Source organism: Pocillopora damicornis, chromosome 2 (assembly GCF_964200805.1).
Source record: "Pocillopora damicornis chromosome 2, jaPocDami1.2, whole genome shotgun sequence".
NCBI classification, from domain to species: Eukaryota; Metazoa; Cnidaria; class Anthozoa; order Scleractinia; family Pocilloporidae; genus Pocillopora; species Pocillopora damicornis.
In genome coordinates this window covers 13,521,767-13,540,588 of record NC_142671.1, presented here as the reverse complement: position 1 = coordinate 13,540,588, position 18,822 = coordinate 13,521,767, and the positions used below count along the sequence as shown (strand labels likewise).

The 18,822-nt window shown below is 37.6% G+C and overlaps 1 protein-coding gene across 2 annotated transcripts; it reads left to right on the top strand.

The window, feature by feature from the left end:
* The first annotated feature begins 899 nt into the window (after positions 1 to 899).
* On the top strand, positions 900 to 18,817 carry LOC113674864 (uncharacterized). Of its 2 annotated transcripts, XM_027191364.2 has the most exons (23): positions 934 to 1,166; positions 7,848 to 8,222; positions 8,866 to 9,099; positions 9,387 to 9,944; positions 10,075 to 10,203; positions 11,242 to 11,379; positions 11,492 to 11,556; positions 12,348 to 12,410; positions 12,734 to 12,851; positions 13,003 to 13,146; positions 13,667 to 13,724; positions 13,972 to 14,071; positions 14,172 to 14,218; positions 14,586 to 14,709; positions 15,062 to 15,165; positions 15,379 to 15,490; positions 15,793 to 15,946; positions 16,298 to 16,364; positions 16,719 to 16,785; positions 16,929 to 17,005; positions 17,578 to 17,704; positions 18,120 to 18,161; positions 18,296 to 18,817. In XM_027191364.2, exons 1-23 carry the CDS (start codon positions 989 to 991, stop codon positions 18,464 to 18,466), a joined length of 3,252 nt encoding a protein of 1,083 aa, XP_027047165.2. In that variant the 5' UTR covers positions 934 to 988; the 3' UTR covers positions 18,467 to 18,817. The 2 variants fall into 2 exon arrangements, 1 of the variants encoding a protein (XP_027047165.2); XR_016184035.1 differs by lacking the exon at positions 16,929 to 17,005 and having other exon boundaries at positions 900 to 1,166; positions 18,296 to 18,392.
* The last annotated feature ends 5 nt before the right edge of the window (positions 18,818 to 18,822 follow it).

Sequence of the window (18,822 nt, the reverse complement as noted above, 5' to 3'; positions counted from 1 at the left end):
CCTATTTCATAACAAAGGTGTTATCTGTCAAAGCATTCTTACTTTTTGCTTTCATTTGCTAATAAAAGAGCTTTTAAGTGATTCAACATGAGCCCAATTAAACGAGTTTTGGACAGTTAGAGGCTTGTATGGACGTGACGCCCTTGTGATAAAAGACAGTAAATGGAGTAAACGAGATGGAGTTAATACAAGTATAGAAAGCAATTCAATACATGGCAGTGTTAAAATTAATTCCTTTACCAGGCACGTCAACATTATCGAACTTTAGGGAATTTTACATTTCACCCATTCTTTCCACTCTTCACTGTACAGTATATACCGTCAAACTATCCGTAAGAGTAATTAAGACGGGAGTTGTATACATTCCATATGTTACTAGTGGTTAATCTTGTTGAAAGCATCCAAATCTTACAGAGCATTTCACTCGATTTGTTCAGGTAAAAGAATGTAATTTATGATACTAATGTTGCATTGAAAAAACATGGTACATCAGCAAAGCTAGATAAAAACTAAATCATTTCATTAACCTGGATAGCAGACCTTTCTGTTTCCATTGGAGTGTGAAGAACTTGAGCCAAGAGTAGGCTTGGAGCGAAAGAGTGCAAGAAAGTTAACTTACTTTTGGTCAAAATATTTTTAGTTGAAAAATACAAAGACTGTTAAGTCTGTCGAAACCACCAAAATTTCAACCTAATTTGAATTTAAAAGCAGAAAAGCTAAGTTTTAGTTTCAACTTTTCCAAAACAAGGTGATTAACATCCCATCATCCAATAGAAATCGTAACAAGGTGTAACGGTAATTTGAAAAGTCGTATAAAAATTGCCTGAGGCCGTACTCTTCGAGAAAAATCTTTGCGACTGGCAGGCGATTGGCCAAGACTTGAAACGTTTAATAACGTAACAATTGGCATCTGTTTATCCTGAGACCTCCCTAAATCCGAAAACAAAAGATTAATTTCAATATTTCAAAGTTTAAGTCTCTGTTTTGCATGTTTTATTTCCCATTTCAACGCTGTTTTAATTCAGGCAAGGTATATCACTGTAAAGCTACTATCATCGTAAATTTGGTGAGAATTGAACAAAAAACCTTTTGCTATAAAAATATGAAATTAAACCATTTGGTGTACGTTTTTGTCTGTTTGGACACGTACAAGGCCTCATCGAAAGGTAAGCTCTTAAGCTCTTAAACGGTGTTACAGTCAAAAGAACGATAATCATGTTTATTTCTCACTTCCTTCGCTGCGTCTCTTTTTTCTTGCTTTTGGGGTTTTATCTTTGCCCCTAGGATTCATATCATCAGGTCTCAATTCTTAAGTAAGTAAAGAACTTGATATTTCTGCTTGTAATTTTAGGTTGCCATGGTTCAAATTCATGATTCTGAGCGTTTTACTTAAAATTCATTAGCTACAATTCTTCAGTAATTAAGAATTATTCGTTTTTTTCATGCGTCGAAGAAAGCGTGTTTCAGTTTTTTTTTTCTTTCGATAAATGTTCAGTTTCCGTTTAGACTGGTGTCGTATCAAGAATACTATGATTGGCGAAGCGATATAGCCAGTCTTATTTAAATGCTAAACATTATCTTATGAAGAAAAAAATAAGTACTGCTCTTATTACAAATGAAAAATTCTGGAAATCGCATTTTTTTTTCTCTATTGTTATTTAAATCAACATTTAGCTTTATCGTGTTAAATGGTCTGACTTACTACTTTTTAAATGAATCGTTGTCTCATATTTCACTTTTTATCATTGGTGATGAGATCAGAGTGTAAACCTTCGTCAAATTTATTTATAACTTAAATCATTTTCAATTATCCGGTTCTGGAAAAGCTCTGGAAATTACATATTTCAGTTTCATTCGACATTTTTAATTCATCATCGTCATGCTCCAAATACAGTTTACTTCTTTTAAAATATCTCGTTCTCAGTTACTAGGGTGTGATAAGAGCATATAGAATAGTGTTGCAGCGTTTAAATCATTTATTTAACGGAAGACTGATGATTAGGAAGGTAGTTGCCGCAAGTAACGTGTCTCATCACTTCCTTCCGCTTCTTTCCTGCTTTTGCAATCCGGCCAAGGTGTGATTTCCTTAGGTCAAGAAATAATGTTTGATAGGTCTCTGAGAGAAATGTCGTGTCTGCAAGTGTATGTATGCCTAAAGCTGTGAAGAAAAATTAACGAGAATTGGCCATTGTACGGCACATGAATATCAAGACACGCTGTACAGGAACTCTAATACTTAGCCTTTTTAAATTGCCTTTTCAGATAGGAAATATGAAACATAATAATGCCTGCGGGTGTCAAACATCCTGTTTAAAGAAAGTGTTTTGATATTGGTTTAACTACGACGCGTAGAAGATAAAGCCACACTAAAGAGTGAGAATGTTCTAGAACGAATTTTAATTTAATTTTGCAAAGCAAAACGTATTGGAAACAATATTCCACTCAATATTTCCCTAAAAGCAATGTAAACAGCACTTTCCAAATAATCTTCATGAAGAATTGAATTTTCTTTGTACTGCATAAATGTTCTTTTATTTGTTCCTGTGTTTGCAGCTAGGGAAAAGGAATAAGCTCTATTTTGCCATAGATAAAGATTTTCTTTTGAAACGCATTAAAATAACATAGGGAAGTACTTGAATCATTATAGCAGGCAAAAATACTATGTTTAACCATAGAAGTTATTGGAATTACAAATTGAGCCGTTTTGGATAATGCAACACTTTTAGTGTTATTCAATTTGCAGCAAAAGTCTGTACAAAGCATCATTTTTAATACCTAGGGTAGTTGTGTTTTATATATGTTTGGTACTGGGTTTTGGTGTTCTATTCGACCGACAGACTTGATCCAATATCATGATTATCTGCTAAGCGCAATGAGAAGTCAACTCAAAAAAATTGAAATTAAAACCAGTCAAAAGGATAAGCATTTTCTCAACAAACCGCTATTAAAAAACCCAGATCAGTGTTATTCAGGCGAACGCGAAACAATGGGCTCTTCTGCAGCGAATATTATCAAACTAGATCAAAGATCTGGAGATATTCAGTGTCGTCCAGATATTTCAAACGTCAGAGTAAACACTTATTGTGATAAGGTAGCTTATAAGGGACATTCGAGTTTTTCGATGGCAAGTTCCAAACTCGAGATAGTGTTAATCGCGGTGTTAATCGCGATGGCGACTTATAACTTGCAAGTTGGGAGTATTTTTGTCTTGGTTTTAATTACACCGAAATTCTGGCCCCTTTAGCGTTGTATTTCGTTTTACACTTAAAAAGAAAGAAAAAACCGCCACCAGCAGTTGCTGTTAACGACTCAAGGGAACGAAGAAGTAAGTCGCCATCGTAAGTCATAAGTCGCCATGGCAGGTGCAAAGTTGCGATCGCAAATCATAAGTCGCCATCGCAGAAATAAGTCGCGATTGCAAGTTAAAAATGGCCATCGCTAGTGCTAAGTTTTCATCGCAAGTCAAAAGTCGCCATCACAGAAATAAGTGGCCATGGCAAGTTCTAAGTCGCGGTCGCAGGTTATAAGTGGCCATCGCAAGTTTTAAGTCGCCATCGCGAGTTTTAAGTCGTCATCACAAATCAGAAGTCGCCATCGCAGAAATAAATGGTCATCGCAAGTTCTAAGCCGCGATTGCAATTTATAAGTCGCCATCGCAAGTTACGAGTCGCCATCGCAAGTGCTTAGTCGTCATCACAAGTCAATAGTCGCCATCGCAGAAATAAGTAGCCATCGTAAGTTCTAAGTCGCGATTGCAAGTTATAAGTCGCCATCGCAAGTGCTAAGTCGCCATCGCAAGTGCTAAGTCGCCATCGCAAGTGCTGAGTCGCCATCGCAAGTGCTAAGTCGCCATCGCAAGTTCTAACCAGTGATTGCAAGTTATAGGTCATCATCGCAAGTGCCAATTGCAAGTCGCCATCGTAAGTCATAAGTCGCCATCGCAAGTTCTACTTCGCCATTGCAAGTTCTACGTCGCCATCGCAAGTTCTAAGACGCCGTCGCTGAAATAAGTGGCCATAGCAAGTTTTAGGTCGCGATTGCAAGTTATAAGTCGCCATCGCAAGTTGCAATTTTTGAGGGTTAGTAACTTACAATCGAAGTAGTTGAATGTCTCTTTTGGGCCACCTTATCCTGTGTGTAACAACAGGGATTACAGGAAAAATAAAGATACGGGCAATTCAAAATCAAACACCATGCAGTTTTACGGTTGTAAAAAAGTCAATGCTAGAGAAAAACTGTTCTTCAGTGGTCAATGCTTCCTATTACCTGGAGAAGCAAAACAAGCAAACCAATGCAACAGCTTATGCAAAAGTAAATGCAGCTCTTTGGAATTTCCGCTTGATACACATGGTATTCATGATACTGAAGATAAAACCGGCTACTGAATGTTTCCATCTCATGTCTCTGCACTGGATAAGAGAAATTAATTGATCAATATCAGTATCTGGGCAACTGTGTTAGGGGAGGGGTAGGTGGGCAGTTTCCCAAATACTGATCAAAACTGTAGGTTGTAAATGCAAATTTTCTGAATAAGACTAAGAAAGTTTGGCCAGAATGTTCGACCTCCAAATCTAAGCACCAACCTCGTAGCTACCAAAATTACACAAGACAAGCTGGAAAGCTCTTCTATTGTTGCACAGTTATTCTGTATAACATTTCATCGTAACCTACAAGCTACAAAAGAAATATCCTTCAAACTTAGAATAATTCTTATACTCGAAAGTCTATGTCATTCATAGGCGCGGAAAAATGTTATGAGAACTATTATTTGTTTTAGCATTTTGGTAGTTGTCATTTTCTAGAACTCTTTCTCTTGCAAATTTGAGAGTCTAGGATTCCGGCGTTTTGATAATTATCTACAGTTTTGCTTCGAATTTAATGTTATTATTTCAGCGACAAATAGTAGTAGCATCTTGAATGTCCACAATTCATTCTCAAATGTGAATCGCCGCAGTTTGGAATTTGCATCCTTAAAAAACTGATCCTACTCGTAAACACAAAAACACAGTTAAAACGAAGATCTAGACACAATGAAAAGGGCCGTAATATACTGAGGACCTTAAATAGTAAAAATTGTTTGGGGTTCCTTGAATCAGGGATTCTGCTCTTACGTTTTCTGCTCTCCTCATTGTCATCTCCTCATTAGCCTTTCCGCCCCCAGTTAAAAGAAAGTGTTTTTCGTTGGCTATCAATTACAGTATACGACAGCGTATGATGAACCATGCCTCCTACTAATAATTATTATCCAGACTACATCATTCTCTTTCGGATCCGTCATCAGTTTTATTCGACGAAATCAGAATGCCTTATTGCTCGTTCCACATGGTAAATTCAATTGGAAAGAACATTCGACAGGGTTTGTACACTTCTTGTACGTCAAACGGATATTGGATTAATGGGAACAGCAGCAATTACGAACATGATTGCCTTTATTCTTATTTTCCAGTTTAAATCAATTGGAAATCAACTAATCCTAACATACCTCACTGTGATTAACAGAGGCAAGTGTAAAATGGCACGTTGACGTTGTTTGGTACGTTTTACCGCAACATACCGTTACATAATCACATTTAATGTAAAACACACCCTCACACCCAGGAAAGGATAATTGGCTTTCAGATCTAAATAAAAAGTCTCAGAATAATCCCATTATATTAAAGTGTTTTGAGTTTTAGTTTAGAACCTGGAGTAGAATAACGAGTGACTATTCCTCAAATGGCTTAAAAATTACTTTTGAATTCAGCAAAGTCAAAGAGACGTTTCTCTTGTGTTGGCTACAAAGTATAAGTATTGATCGCTATGAAAATTGAGGTCTATACATTTAGTGCTATAATTCAGCTCGTTTTTGTCAGAAACTTTTATCCTCTCAAGAAACGATTGCAGAAGGTAAGATATCTATGCCTTCCATTCAATGAAATCGCAACGTTATAATATAATTCTAGGTAAATTCTGAACCCACATAAATCAAGTGCCGTCCGCGGTCAATATTTATCTTCTCGAGGGGAAGAGACTTGGTAGATACAACGATCAGTTCCTGGTTTTGTATTCGTTCAGAAAAATAACGTTAAAAAAAATTGTTTGTTTTGCTTGTGTACAACATAAATTTTCTCTCTAAGAGTAGAGTAATTCATCTTTCTTAAAAATGTCGAAATTAATAAGAAAAAGAAAACTGCCCATTCTCATATTTAAAATAGTAAAAAAAAAAAAAAAAAAAAGATATTTTATTTCTTGATTGTTATTTATTTCGATCGTCTCCTGAAACAGCATTATTAATACACCACTTAAATCTTTCTAAATATCAGAGATACTTTTAAATGGTAGATGTTTACACAGCCGAGTTTTTAGGGGTCGAGATATTTATACTCCATTTTTCCTCAAATGATCAGGCATGAAAGACCTCACGGAAAAATTAAAGGAGAAATACATCCAGTACCGTATATGTAGCAAGCCGGAAATTTTTTTGATGTTGGTGAGCATTAGAATGAATGCGGAGAAAATCCAATCCGACAGTGTTAACGAAATATTTTAAATGATAGCTATCAATGTTTTGCTGCTCCCTTGACAGAATCCTCAAGTTCAATTGAAATGTCGATGTAAAATGGCTTGAAGTTATTAATTATGAAAACGGAAAAAGACATCCACCCTTCGGAAGAGAGTCATACACATTATAACTTTCTCAAAACCATTCATACACACTGAGTCTCTTTTTAAGGAACTCGAGATCCATAAATTGCCTAATCCGGCTAATCTATAAAATGTATTTTTCCTGTATTAGCATCAAAATTATCCTCTTTCATCACCTTTTGAAAATTTCTTTCAGACTGCATGATCAATTTATCAATGTAATAATTGGCCTACCTTCAAATCGTCTTATTTTCATCAATGTCATTAACGCCAGCTATTAAGAAAATTTAACATCCGCTTTGCAGCTGAAAAAGTTTGGGTTCATAATGATGAAACCATAGATAAAAACACGACCCTAGTAAAATCTTAAAATGCGCTAGTAACACACCACCAAAGTTCCTGTGGTCTTATCGCTAACATAATTAAAAATAACTGGTGGTTCAAATTTTCGTGTGTAATTTTTTTTTCCTTTTTCACTTGGCTATAAATAATTGATTTTCACCATTTTAATTAAGGGTATCTTTTGTTGATTACTTTTTGTTTATTGCAAAGTTACCTTCTACTTAATGTAAGTTGATAATACAATTCTCTTCTCAGCTCGACTTGACGCTTTTTCTTAGTCTGACTAACACAGCTTAATTTTTGCTCTTAAATTACTCGACACATATATTTGAATTTAAAAGATGTGAAACACGGTGCTGTTTTTTTTTCTTTTTTTAATTTTTAATGTTAAAAAAAGGCATTGTATTTCAATGAATTTCACGATAGCTCGAGGCTAACACCCCTGCTATATATGAAACACTTCTTCGTCTAAAAAAAATCCTGAAACAAGCTGAATTGAATAATTTCAGAAATTTTCGTCATTATTGAAAATCCTTCCTTAATGCCTGATATCTTAATAATCTTTGCTTAATTTCCCTCCATAATCATTCCAATCAAAATAAACCACTAGTTCTCTTACCTCTCACTCTAAATCGTAAGAAAAAGTCTCAAACAGAGAGATAAGATTGTTATAATCTCCAATCCTGAAAAGACTGGTGCATTCAGGAACATAATTTCGTAGCTACTAATTCTCACATTTCGTAACATTGTAACGTGTATAGGGCAGACGACATTCAGGCGCGCTAACTCCATCATTGATTTAAGTATCAGCCAAGAAAATAAGAGCTGATCATACGGCTATTGTAGTGTTTTCAATTAATTGACTATCTTTGTTTCATTAGGCGAGCCAATAACATTTCTTTTCCACAACTCGACGACTTTTTTCGTTCCAAATGATACATATCGCCTGCGTGTGCTCGCTGTCGGAGGAGGGGGAGGCGGGTGCGGCGGGATAATGAAAGGACTGGGTAGGAGTGGTGATGTAGCAGTAAAAATTGTTCATGTCAGCGGACCAGCGGCCATCAATGTGTCTGTGGGACTCGGAGGATTAGGCGCTGAAGGCCACAGTGTAAAATCGATATCCAATGGAGGATCTTCTCATTTTGGCAACTACTTCACTGTCCCTGGAGGTCCTGGGTGTTCAAAGAGTAAATCTGAATACAACCTAAGTCACCTCAAAGGAATAAGACACCTGCAGATGAGCAAAATAGCTAAAGGTAATCTGATCGCTATATCAATAAAATTTATGACTTCATAGACGGACCCCAATCAGAAGCATTTACCAACCTGAGAAAAATACGAATACATGCAATGTTTGCACTGGCAATATTGACCTTCTGGCTGAAAACTGATTTCCAAATAGGTTAGTATTATTACAAGGCGTTGAGTCTGGCTTGAAAAAAATTAATTTTAAGAGACAATCATCCATCAAATCTAGTAGCTATGTAAAAGCTTCCTGCCGCTTAGCATGATCGGCTTATCTACATCTACTAAACACTTCGCAGAAAAATCATACCTCACGACTTTTTTTAACACCTTAAGTTAAATTGAGCATTGCTTTACGGATTCAATGTCCATCATACGACGAAAAACAATAAACTAGCAACTTCTTAAGCTTCCATATAAAATCAGGAGCGTAGCCAGGATTTTTCAAAAGGGGGGTTACACTTTGTCAAATAGAGTGTGCTCACCAGCTTTTCATATTGACCTCCACACCTTGTTTTACTTAACGTGACATAAAAGGGCTTACAAAGATTGTGGACACGGGTACCCAAGGGCCCTCCCTGGCTACGCCCTTGAAAAATCTATTGTAGGACTTTTAGTCAATCCAAGGTGAAGTATCATTCAAAATCATTTCAGGTGTGAATGGCGTGTCTAACAGCTCTGGTCTTAAAGGTGGAGAGGGTGGAATTCTTATCAATGGCTCTGGACCTTCAGGGAACAAAGGAGGAGGTAGCACTTCAGCATTAGGAGGGATTGGCTACGGAGCAGGAGGTGGAGGTGGAGGTGCACTTTACTTACACAGTGGATCTCTAATTTATCCTGGAGGAATGGGCGCTAAGGGTGTTGTCTACGTGGAAATGCTACATTCCGGTATCAGTTACAGTATATGCTCTCAATTTGTTTTTCACAATTGATACTGTTTTACTTGAGACACCAAACCTTTGCTATTGTAAGCAAATAATAGCATACAATGAAAATTTCTTGTTAGACGAATATAACCATCGTCCCAATGGAGGATTTCCAGGCTTCTTGTCCTTTAAACAAACAGTGACTTTTACCATTTTTTCGAAATCTTTTTTACTTCTTTCATTTGTTCTATTTGTTTCCATTAGTTTATTTTTGCATAAAAAGTATTAAAATCCCGTTTCTCTCTACAGTCTGTTCAAGCCCAGCTCATATAGTCTTTGCAGTGGAATCGCGTCATTCTCAGAGTGAGTTTGATGAACAGTTAACCTTCATACAGCACATTATCAAGTCCTTTCAGATATCTCCTGATAACGCCCGCGTTGCTTTGATAACGTACGGGAATGAAGTCCATCTTCAATTTGGATTTCATGACTTCAAGGACTCTAGCAACCTTTTGAAGGGGGTTGCCAGCATCATGAATGATTTTAAGGAGAGTGCAGAGGTGCAGTTCGCTAAACTATACGAAACAGCGCTGATAACCTTTGACGCCGAAGGAAGAGCAAGTACACCATTGTCTAGGGCGTTAATTGTGTTTACTTATGCTAAAAATGCCACTCAAAACGATTCGATGCACAACTTGGTGAGCAGCGCTGGGAATAAAGGCATTTTGATGTCAGTAGTTGCAATGAGAAACACGAGCAAAGAAGAAGACTTTCCGAGTCTGGTAGAGGACGAGCAAAATGTGTTTACTAGAGGAACGATTAATATCACAAACGACGTTCCTTGGATTGTCGATCTCATTTGTCAAGGTAAAACAGTTTATCGTCAAGATCAGCGATGCACCACTTGTATCTATATATATATATATATATAAGTCAATGCTAATCATACTAAGAAATAATGCAAAACGATATTTCTCCTCTCTTAATCATTTGATAGGACCAACAGCAAGAAAATCTGACATCAGCTCAACAAATGTCAGTCTCGTTCCATCAACGTTAGAAGTTGTAACAAGTTCCAGTTCATCGAACGTTACAAGCCTGTACTGGCACACTCCGTCACTTTTTGGTACGAAAACGAATACTTTTTTTCCCAACCCTCTAAAGGAAGGCTAATGCAAAAGCTTCTGAAACTCACTAAGCTCCTCAATTCGGTTATAACGGTTCTTGCCATGTTATTTGAAATTGTATGAGCCTGAGCCTGTCTTGTTGCTATGTATTGAAGGACTAGCATTTTGTATCATTAGTGTATCATGCAATATTTCTCCTGTTTGATTATTTGTTACGTTAGCGTCTCGTGCACTGTAAGTTTTTTTCTGTGTTCTGTCTTGATTGTTTGTTACGTTACAGTCTCGCGCGCTGTTTTCTCTGTGATGTGTTTGATTGATTGTTACGTAAATACCTCGTGCATCGTGTTCTCTGTGTTCGGTTTGATTAATTGTTACGTTAGTCTCTTGCACACTGTTTGCTCTGTGTTCTGTTTTATTGTGTGTTATGTTAGTATCTTGCACATTGTTTTCTCTGCGTACTGTTTGATTGTTTCTTACGTTAGAACCTCGAGCAATGTTCGCTCTGTGTTCTCTTCTATTGCTTGGTAGTATCTCGCACATTTTTTTACCCTTAGTTCGGTTTGAAATTTTTGTTACGTTAGTAAATCGCTCCCTTCTCACTTCTCTGTGTTCTCTTAGTATCTCGCACTCTGTTTTTTCTTTGTTCGTTTGATTGTTTGTTACGTTAGCATCTCGCGTGTTGTTTTCTCTTTATATTGTTCAATTGATTGTTACGTTAGGTAATTCTTGCATACAGTTAGCACTGTGTTCTGTTTGATTGTTTGCTAAGTTAGGGTCTCGTGCACTGTTGTTTTGGTGTTTTGTTTAATTTTTGTTTTCTATGTGTAATAGCTGATTTGGGCTTCACCTAGATCAACATTCGCGGGAAAAATATCTTGAGCTCATAATTTATCTGCTTTTTATCATCGCCAGCTTGGGAAGTAATACGCCGAGATAATTCAATTGTTAAGGACTATTACATTAAACTAATAGGGAGCACTTTCTCAAGCGAACTGAAATTTAAAAAGGCTTAACTGTTGCCTTTCGTTCTGTTCCAGCCGAGAATATCTCCACAGAAACTGTTTACAGACACAATTTGACAGTAGCGACCATTACCGTGAGTGCAACTGTCCTTGTTAAGGCGACTACCCACAGTCAGAATGGCAATCAACGGACAGTGGAGGAACTTGAGGAAGGTACTCCAAATTGTGCGCATGAATTGACATACCAAATGTCTAAATTTTATAAGCCTCTAGTATAAATTCCCTTTTTCTTTAAGAGCTAATGGTAGAGAATTCGTCTTTACAGATCTTGATGATGTTTTAAATTTTAATGTTTCGTCGATCGACCCAGGTGATATCGTCAACGTTAAGGTAAGTTTGTATCAGTATTCGAAATAATCACGATTCCTTTACTACCATACTGGCTGTGTCATAATGAGGACGTAAATAGAATCAAGTCAGCAAAGATACGCCAAAGGCTAAGCTTGAATTTTCATTTTTTTTTTTTGGTGGAACCTCGTCTCCCTAGAGAGAAACCTTATGTGTCAACACATGATTTAGAAAACTCAGTTTTTTTTTTTATAATCAGGCATATGCTGTTTCCTAACATAAGACATGCCATTTTTCATGGCCAAGAGAGCTTGTACTATATGAAACTTTGTTGGCTCCCAAGCGTCCCGACAGTAGTGCTTTTACTTTATCGAGGTCCTTCCTCAATGCTATACCCATTGATCAAATGTGTGTGATATTCACTTACAATGATAGATTTCTGATCGAATTATCAGAAAAAAAACGTCTCGTGTAAGTTGTTTAACTATTCCACACACATGCACGGATTAACTTCAGCTCCTGTGGTTGATGCCCTCTGATCTTTTTAGGGGTCTAAGTGATCGCTTTGAAGCTTAACCCTTTACGCCCTAACATCAGTATGTATATTCTCCATACTGTTCTCCGTACATTTCCAAAGAGGCTGACAAGGAGAATTTGTTTAAAAATCAAGAAATTCTTTAGTTGGTGATCATCTCCTCCATTCTTATGTTTGATTCAGGGGTGGTATAATAAGGAGACATTAGATGCTAGTCACTCTTAGAGGCTTAAGGATTAAGGAGCTCATTTTAGCCCCATGTCGGGTAAATGCGAGTGTTTTCTTACTTGGCTTGCAGAACTATATCAACTTAGCTGGCGACGTCCTCGCTGAGAGTCACAGGCTACCAAACGCCTCGGAGGCAAGTCTTACTTTTCGTACCAATCTACATTAGTCCTTAGACTAGTAAGACTACAATCTACATTAGGCCTTAGTCCTTAATAGAGTTAAACAGTCTTAGTTAAAGAAGATGTGCTCTCACGCGTTAGAGCTAGCGTTTGTCTTGCTAAAAGGGCAAAGAATTATTCATTCTTGATTTCTTTCATGTGATATGTAAAGAATCAAAACTTGCACGATCACCACATCAAAATCATGTGACCGGTTTTTATGAATCCTTTTGCCAAATGGATCTTTTGTGATTGATGGAATATGGCATTGATTTTGTATTCTTTTGAAATTCGTCAGCGCGGGATAGAATTTAAGTTAGTGCAAAAAGTTGAAGACATCGGCCTCTCATTGGCAGAAAAACTGGTACCGACAAGAGATGGGTACAAAACTGTGGCACTTTCCTCTGGGAAAGTAGGTGAGCAATTTTTGTCAATATGTTTCTTTCCTTGCTCCGGTCACGGTGCGTGACGGACGGTGTTCACAAATATAGAAAATCTAGGTAAAAGAAAAAAAGACAGCTAACCCCTACATCACTTTTTTTTTAATATATATATTTTGTTCTCTAGAAATGGAAGTGGCGTCTATCAACCTGACACAACTGGAACAGTTAAGTTTACCAGACACCCGTAACAGCTCTTACAAAGGAAGTTCCTTGGAACAAATTGGCAAAGTCGTAATCCCTCTCGAGGCCTTTGCCTCTAATACATCAGGTACATTAATGAAGAATCTTCCTTACAACGTGATAAATGCTGCTCTTTTGTCTGCATGGTGAGAGGGAGAATATGTTCCAAATGAAGATTTCAACCGATGACATACAACGGTACCTGTATGCATTCCTTACGATTTCTGAGAATTTAATGGAAGGTTGCGAATCTTAATTTTTGTTAAGGAAAATATCATTGTGATTTTGAAAGATCAAATCTTGCTCAAGGTTTTACAAAGCCTTGGCCAAATTAACTTTGTTAAAACCCTAACCCATTTATTGACCAGTTTGTGGGCTGATAAAGAGCCCTGTTACGCTCATTGACTAGCCATTTCTGTGGTAACACCCAAGTTATTTAGAGAATGATTTTGAATTTAAAGTTTCCCCCCAAGTTTCAGTCACACAAAATCGCAGACCATGCTACGATGTAAATTTGCTTCAACCACCTCTGAATTGCCAAACAGCTATTCGCATTTAGTTCATTGAAATGCACGCTTCTGGAATCGACTTAACGTCTTTTTTTACAGAGCTTGGACAGGCAGTGTGGATAATGTTCGATCCATTGACGGCTATGAACAACTCTGCGTAAGTGGTTGACCGGCATTTGGTGTGATTTTTAGATAAACTTTTCTTTCGCAGGCTGGATTTTAGTTTTAATGCATTTTTTTTTTTGTCACTTTGAGAGCAAGAAGGAATTTTTAGTGAATGTTCCTTTGACCTTGAAATTTTAAGAGAAAACTCTACCTATTTATTTCCATACCAGATCGATTTCATCGAGGATTTTCATGGAAAATAAAGGAAAGCTAAAGACACTTTTTTTTATTTCCCACAGCGAAAGTGCAGTGAGTACTCGTATTATGAATGTCATTGCACAACCGCATCGCACGCAAGAGTTTGAGAAACCAGTCGAAATGACGTTTTGGCCTGCTCAGGTAAAAATTCTTATCTGCATATAGGAGATATGTCACTTTTTGGTTCTTTATCAAGGTTTAATTCCTCGCTGTTCTTTTCATTTCATATCTCGACGTCTAGGCCAGTCAGAGTAACGAACATTGTGTATTTTGGAATCAGAGCGAGGGGTAAGTCTGATTCACTTTTAGAGGATATTAGGGTCTTCCCACTTATTAACTGACTGATTGACCCATTGTTTAACAAATTACTGACTGACAAACTGACTGACTGACTGACTTTGCCCGACTGACGTGCTGAATCATTAAGCAACTCACGGTTAACTCACAGACATGTAAAGAAAATGCAACATCTGGCAATGTGAATGCATTTTTGGTTTTATACACGTGACTCCCTGACTGGCCAGCTCGCTAACTGAACCACTCGCTCGCTCGCAGACTCACAGAAAAGTTATAAAAATGCAACCACAGACAGTACTGATTCGTTTCCCCTCAAAGTTTACTAAAATTGAATTATGTTCACTCAATTCTAATCTAGAAATTACCACGGCATCTGGTCGACAGGAGGTTGCCAAGTTGCTTATAGAAACTATTCTACAATCACGTGCCATTGTAATCACTTAACTAGTTTTGCTGTTCTTACAAGGGTCACTCCACATCAGGTAAACTAAACACAACCTTTTCAACAGCGCTATCGTTCCTCTCCTTAAATACTTAGGAAAAGGCGTGGATCCAAAGAAAAAGAACTTGAAAGGCTACGTATTATAATCACCGTGTTTCAATAATGCCAGAGCGTCAGTATCGCAGTTTCCTTAGCATAAAATAGCCCAAGATACTATCATTTCCGACGCACAAGAATATTAGTCCGTTACAGCTTCCCTTCAGCAATTCATCAAGTTCCTCTGACATTTTGCTGGAACCGATTTGTACTCTTGGGTAGAGAGGGGCTTCATCCCTCTAACAAATAATCGTTTCCCATGTTGTTGTTATACATATTTTGTATTTTTTCCACAGCCCAGCGAAAAACACGAACTATCGCTGTCGATCATTACCTATGTGGGATGTGGTCTGTCAGTACTTGGATGTCTTCTAACAATCCTGACCTATGCATTCTTACCGTAAGTATGCAGTCCGGCCGTACGAAAATATTGCAGTGGCATAAAAATCACGGTGCAACTTTCATCACTCTCAATTCGGTCTGCCTAAAAGTCTCACTCTATCACTCCTTTGAAGTAGAGAAATAGCCATTAATTTATTGAGTAAATTCTAGGATCAAAGTTTCCATCTCTTTCTCTTTTGGCTAATCCTTATCCTGTTTACATATTTTACAGGAGTCTTCGGTCGCAGAGAATTCTTATTCATATGAACTTGGTGATTGCTATTCTTTTGGCCCAAGTGTTGTTTTTGGTCGCAGTGTTTGCGGTGAGCCCGCAAACATCAAGGGTAAGTTACTGCCGACAGTGTAAAAAATCCCCGAAAGTAATGTAAAGAAAGGAAAGTAAATAAGAGCATTCTTCTTGCAGTGATTTCATTAACTTGATATGGACACTCCACTAAACAATGATTAAATTTCAAGTTGATGAGCGACAGAACTCGCACCTCGAATTTTGGTTGAAATTAAACCAGTCATGGTTATCCTTTACAAATCCTAAAGGAAGCATTCTGATGTCATGCTGTACTTAATTTTTTCTTCAAATGTTAATCTCATGAAGTAGAATTTTTACTTAGCCATGTGTATATTGCAGGTGGCCTGTTACGGGATTGCAGTAGGCCTCTTTTTCTTCTTATTATGTGTGTTCTCGTGGATGTTAGCCGAAGGCCTCCATATCTATTTCATGGTAGTCAGAGTCTTTGATTCTGGGAGAACAAGGAAGCTTTTTTACTTGCTTATAGGATGGGGTAAGAAACTTTTATTCGTTTACTTATATTTCTTCTTGTTTTTCTCTATTTCTTTTTCGTTGGACGGAATGCTGACTGTGATGTTTAGAGTGTATTACTCGTGTGACAAAGGCATTTGTATTAGCACATTTTAATACAATTTTCGGTCCACAAGTCGATGAACCTAAATGGAGCAAAGATGCCTGACAAAGTAGGGAGTTTAAATACGTCAGTACCGTGAAATCAGCTCTCTGAGTTTGATCCGGCGCTTCGATGGCAAAACGGCACCAAGTTATGAATGATGGTTTTTAGCTAATCACAGGAACCTATGGTTCCTGCTAATCATTAATACTTTCAATTATTTTTCGAAAGGTTTTCCATTTATTGTTACTGTGGTTGTGGTTTCATTTTTTCAAAGGGGACTTCTCTCCAGAGATCTGTAAGTACATTGTAAAGTACTTGTTGATCAACAGAAACTACGCAAATCTGCGCGGTAGGGGTTGCAGGGGATAACGCGTTTAATCCAAGTTTTAATGCATAAATTAATTGTCTAAAAAATCAAAGCAGTGGAGTGAGAGATTTAGCGAGTGACTGAAATTTCCTTCCATACCAAAACCTCATAGTATAAATGACGTCAGACCATGACATGAGGTAGAAAGGAAAGTTTAATGTAAATCGGCAAAAACGCCACGGCATAATCTTTATCGATAGTTAAAAGTGATTAATATCTATTTTTGGGCGAACTGTTTATTGGGTTACTGATTTTGAAAATTCTTTCATGTTCTGTTCGCAGATGCTGGCTTTCAATTGAGACTGGAGCCATTTGGAGTTTTGTTGGTCCACTCATCTTTGTCATGCTGGTATTTTACACCGTGATCACCACTTTTTTTCTAACATTAACGTTCAATAACATTCACTTTTATATTTACGGTTAAATTGGTTACACTCTGAATGTTTCATCTACTACTTTAAACCATATCTTTTATTTCTCGTCAATCTGCAGTTTAATCTGGTCATTGTAACCATGGTGATGAGTGTTACATCTAAAATGTTAAATGAAGAGAGGCCATCCAATGTTAGGTAAACGATATAATCTAACATAGGTTTTTTCTTGTCTGTCTCTCTATCGGTGGCAGTCTAGATCTGCCTGCCTACTTGGCAGTCTGTGTGTCTGTGTGTCTGTCTTAGTGTCTGTCAGTCCGCCTGTGTCAGCCTGTATCTGTCTGGATTTGCCAATATATAACCCATATCTTATGCCTGTCTGTCTGTTTGTCTGTCCATCTGTCCGTCTACCTGCCTGTCTGTCTGTCTTTCTGTCTACTGTCTGTCTGTCGGTCGGTCGGTCTGTCTGCCTGCCTGCCTGTCTGCCCGCCCGTCTGTCTGTGTGCCTGTCTGTATGCCTTTCTATCTTTCTGTCTGTTTGTCTATCTGTCTTTCTAAATGACTTTTAGCATATATGTCTATCCATTTGTATCGCTATGGTCTGTCTCTGTCACCATCTTCCAATTTACTCTTTTCTTTTGACTGTGTTACTTAACAAAGTGGACTTGCCTTTTACTCACGCCCATGACTGTTCAGTGAAATTATTAATTACCGGTCTTTGCACATACAGTCGTTTGTTTAATCAACTTTTCCTTATTTGTACCTCAAAGGTCTTTGACAAAAGCCTTCGTCACCCTTCTTCCTATTCTGGGTCTGACATGGGTGTTTGGTCTTCTTGCTGTCAACAATAACTCCATAGTATTTGAATATCTTTTTGCAATATTCAATTCCTCGCAGGTAAGATGTTTTTAAGAGTAAACAATGTTAACTGTTGCACTCGGTTAAAATGATATACATCGCAAAAAATGCCGCACAGTGTCTAAGAAACTCACGGCTATTCCAGCCTTCGTCGGTTACCTCCCTGGCCTATATTCCCTTTCTCGATTACATTATTTTCATCGGTCCTCCATCCAATTAATTCATTCATCTTATCATCTTTCCATCTATGCATGATTTTTAGCGAAATACTTCACACGTTAGTTACCAACACGGAAGCTTCGTCTTGTTTTCTGTAGTTCACGGCCTTTGTCTCATTGCAATTTTTATCAAAGGAACCGTGGTTATGTAGAGTATTTTATGCATTTACCTATCCGTCCATCCGTTTTCCAATGTAAATAATTCATTTATCTAGAAAAAAAATCTTTCTCACCAGGGCTTCCTTATTTTTCTCTTCTACTGCTTGAAAAATTCAGAGGTGAGTAGCATTAAATGTTTCGACTACAAAAGTATTTGTGTCTCCAACTGACACCAACAACAGAGTTGAAAAACTAAGTAAACAATGCATCTTTTGTTTCTTTTGACGTAATCTTGTGTCCAAATTGAACTTAGGTTCGTAAAGAATTTAAAAGGAAACTGCACAATCTACGTGCGCAGAGGCATCCCTCTTCTCAAAATCCGTCGAACACTCCAAGATCTACGCCGGCAGAAATTGAAGTGCCAGGACCTTGCCCTCAGCAGGAGAACATAGCACGAGATAAGGGCTTTGAAACAAGACTATGACCATATTTATTTTGTCTTACTTACTTTCTAAAACAACTGAAGTATTTACACGTTTCTTCACGACTTTTTAGCCCAAGCCATTAGCCCAGTCTTTAAAATGGAAGATGTGAAATATGTTTCTTTGCTACTGCTGATTTATACGTCGAAGAACATAGTTTTGACGAACTTGCCCTTGCTTGGCTGAACTTGAACAAACTACAGACAGAGACTACTTAAGTATTTATAGGTTATCCTCGTCTAAACTCGAGAAAAGTCCCTCGTGGATTTCTTTGATAAGATCAACATACCGGTAAGACAGGCCACCTTTTGTAAAACGAGATAGGAACTACACTGATGAAATTTGACGGAACGCCGCA

Bases quoted from the DNA above. Each gene is read 5' to 3' on its own strand.
- LOC113674864 (XM_027191364.2), top strand. From the start codon at position 989: ATGTTTTATTTCCCATTTCAACGCTGTTTTAATTCAGGCAAGGTATAT. The intron at 15,491-15,792 runs GTAAGTTACTGC...TGTATATTGCAG, and splicing joins TGAGCCCGCAAACATCAAGG to GTGGCCTGTTACGGGATTGC. The intron at 16,786-16,928 runs GTATTTTACACC...GTCAATCTGCAG, and splicing joins CACTCATCTTTGTCATGCTG to TTTAATCTGGTCATTGTAAC.